This window comes from Nematolebias whitei, chromosome 8, assembly GCF_014905685.2.
Source record: "Nematolebias whitei isolate Nwh7 chromosome 8, NemWhi1, whole genome shotgun sequence".
Lineage (NCBI taxonomy): Eukaryota > Metazoa > Chordata > Actinopteri > Cyprinodontiformes > Rivulidae > Nematolebias > Nematolebias whitei.
In genome coordinates this window covers 51,202,179-51,204,972 of record NC_056505.1, presented here as the reverse complement: position 1 = coordinate 51,204,972, position 2,794 = coordinate 51,202,179, and the positions used below count along the sequence as shown (strand labels likewise).

Sequence of the window (2,794 nt, the reverse complement as noted above, 5' to 3'; positions counted from 1 at the left end):
GGGGGGTGTCCAGAATTACGCTTGTATTGATCAAAATAAGCGACATTGGTGCCACAAAGTCGAAGATCCAAAAGTTGTTTTCGTTCATACACCAGCAGAGCGTTGATGTCACAGATGAGAAATGAAAAAAACACCAAAAATACGAACACCATCAGCAGAGGTGGATTGCAAGCCATGTACACAGGCGCCATCTTACCGGAAGATTTTATTAAGTAAAAGTTCAACTGAGACACACCTTTGCTATAAAGTTGATCAAACAAATAATTGTTTTTACGTGGGTATCTTGTTAAATTTCGAAGCAATGCACAGCGAGTCGTCCCTCTGTGTACTCCCGTGAATTGCCTTTTGAAATGCAGTTGATTTGACCGTCAAAGTGCATTTATTAAGGAAAAGTTGGACTGAGACACACCTTTGCTATAATTTTGAACAAACAAATAATTGTTTTTAAGTGTTAATCTTGTTCAATTCTTGTCAAAATCCTCCTGTGCACGCTCCCACGGCCACCATTTGGCAGCCAATCAATTTTTGGCACAACACCGGCCCATGTTTCTAGGTTGTCAGTAGTGACGTGTAACAAACACGACACGTCAGCGCTGACACAGAATAGATTCGAATTATAGGGAGAAGTGACGTATTTATGTATTTTTCCACTTTAATAGACATATTTGGACTGATGCAACTTACAAGGTGGTGCAACGTGTACGGCAGAAAATACAGTAATCTTTTTGTTTTATGTATTCATTGCCCACCTGCAAAAGGAAGAAGGCAGGAATTTAATGATTAAAACAGGTTAATTCTGAAGTGCCAGCTGCTAAGTACAAAAAGTCTAGTATTGAGTACAAGAAGGGGGTAGAAATTGGCCAAAACAAAACAAGTTAACTAAACTGAACATGTATTGTTAAATTTGATCTTCCTAAACTCTCTGTGGCCACTGGTTAACTAGAACTCTGATAGCATTTTCAAATTATTATTATGATTTGAAAACTGGGCAAAAAGTCCCAGTAAACACTTGGACAAGATTCCTGTCTGCACCACTGCCATATCACTACAGATGTGGGGTAAACAGTAACGTGCAGAAACATCTTAGTGGAAATACAAGAGCAAAGCCCATAAGCATGAGAAAGAATTTACAACAACACGCGTTCCTCCCATCACTCCTCGCTCCTACCTGGGATGAGAAACTTGAAGGGAAATGCATGCTCCCCCTGTTTCAGAGTTCCTGTATAGAAAGGGAGAGCACAGAGAACATCCGTCAGCAAAAACTAAAACAATCGCCCCTCTGTGTTCCACCGATATGCCTCAGGCTGCAGTGGAAAACACGAAACTTCACTTCTATGGTTCATACACTTCAGTTAGTTTTTTCTTTGTTTCTCAATTACAAATGTCTGAAATATTGTCACAGTGTAAAAACTACCAAACTGTCAAACACAACTAGACCAGTGACTCTGAAACTTGCACGAGTTAAGGTTTTGTGAATAACACTGTACCTTTGTCTGCAACAGAGACGCTGCTGTTGAAGTACTGCTCCTCCAGTGTCCAGTTGATGTCATTTTCCTTGGTGGTAATGCCACAGAAGCCGTTACAGTTCACTTTGATGGCTGGAGATGGAAACAGACACACCGAGGTGTTGGTGTCGGATCAAATGAACTCATGCCTGACAGCACATTGTGAGGTTTCATCAAGTCAAAGCTGGTCTAAAGGGTACAAAGAACCAAAACACCACATTAATGCTGAAAAAATAAACTGATGGGTTGTCTACATCACACAGGCCGAGAATCTACACACGAGTACTGTACCTTAATGAGAAACCTTAGACGTTTTAGTCAAACCATGAAAATATTGATGTTTTTTTAAAGTTTTTACAATGCATGTTGTATAATCTTTCATAGAAAAAAGATCCAACTCGATTAAAAGTTCTAAATAATATGGCATGAATGAAACTTTGATTACAGCTGTATGAGTGTTGCGCTGTAACAACAGATTGTCATCCTCTCACTAATAACACATTCAAAAGCAAACGCCTGACTGAAGGTAGAGCTGTAAATAATTGACAAGTTGTATGGCACCACCATGTTGGGATACAGTCAGTACACAGCACCAAGACTTTTGTGCATTTATCACAATTTATATCACCACACAGTGATAAATAATTAATGTGCACAGCGCATGTTCTTCCAATGTAGGGTAGCGTTAACATGTAAGGTCAGTCAAAGAGATATGTGCATGACAGATGCATGGATGCAGAGTAGTAACAGTTTTATAAACTACAAGTCATCCGGCCATCCATTATCTTTCGATTGTTCGGAAGTCGGGTTGGGGGGGCAGCATCTTGAGCAGGAAGGCCCAGACATCTCTTTGTACAGCCACCTCTACTGGGAGGACTCCAAGATGTTCCCAGAACAACCGAGAAACATAGTTTCTCCAGCATGTCCTGGCTAATCCTCCATGAATCGACAGCTTATGGTGGTGGAGGAGTTTGTGCACCTGAATGATCCAAGGAGATATGCTGTCGGGTGCAATTGTATCTGACCTGGTAGGGTCTCCCAAGGCAGATTGTTTCTAAATGACAGGCCAGACAGAGAAATACGAAAGATTTATATGGACAGCAAAAAAAAAAGGAGCTCAGTCTTCCTTTACTAAATGTGGGTTACCGGGGCCCCACCCTGGCCAGGCCTGGGAAAGAGGCTCATCGGTGAGCGCTTGGTGACCGGGTCTTCAACGGGGCTGTATGAAGGGGAGTGTGTGTGATGTGTGTGTGTGGTAGAGTTCAGTATGAATATGTGTGTGTGTGGTA

The 2,794-nt window shown here is 41.5% G+C and overlaps 1 protein-coding gene across 1 annotated transcript in view; it reads right to left on the bottom strand.

Annotated features, from left to right (window-relative positions):
- Nucleotides 1-1,168: 1,168 nt before the first annotated feature.
- The window catches only part of LOC119413592 (arrestin domain-containing protein 1), a gene marked incomplete at its 3' end in the record, with an annotated part of 9,441 nt that continues 7,815 nt past the window's right edge, over nt 1,169-2,794 (bottom strand). Inside the window, 2 exon segments of the mRNA XM_037680651.1 lie at nt 1,169-1,219; nt 1,488-1,598. Coding sequence (XP_037536579.1) covers nt 1,169-1,219; nt 1,488-1,598 — 162 coding nt within the window.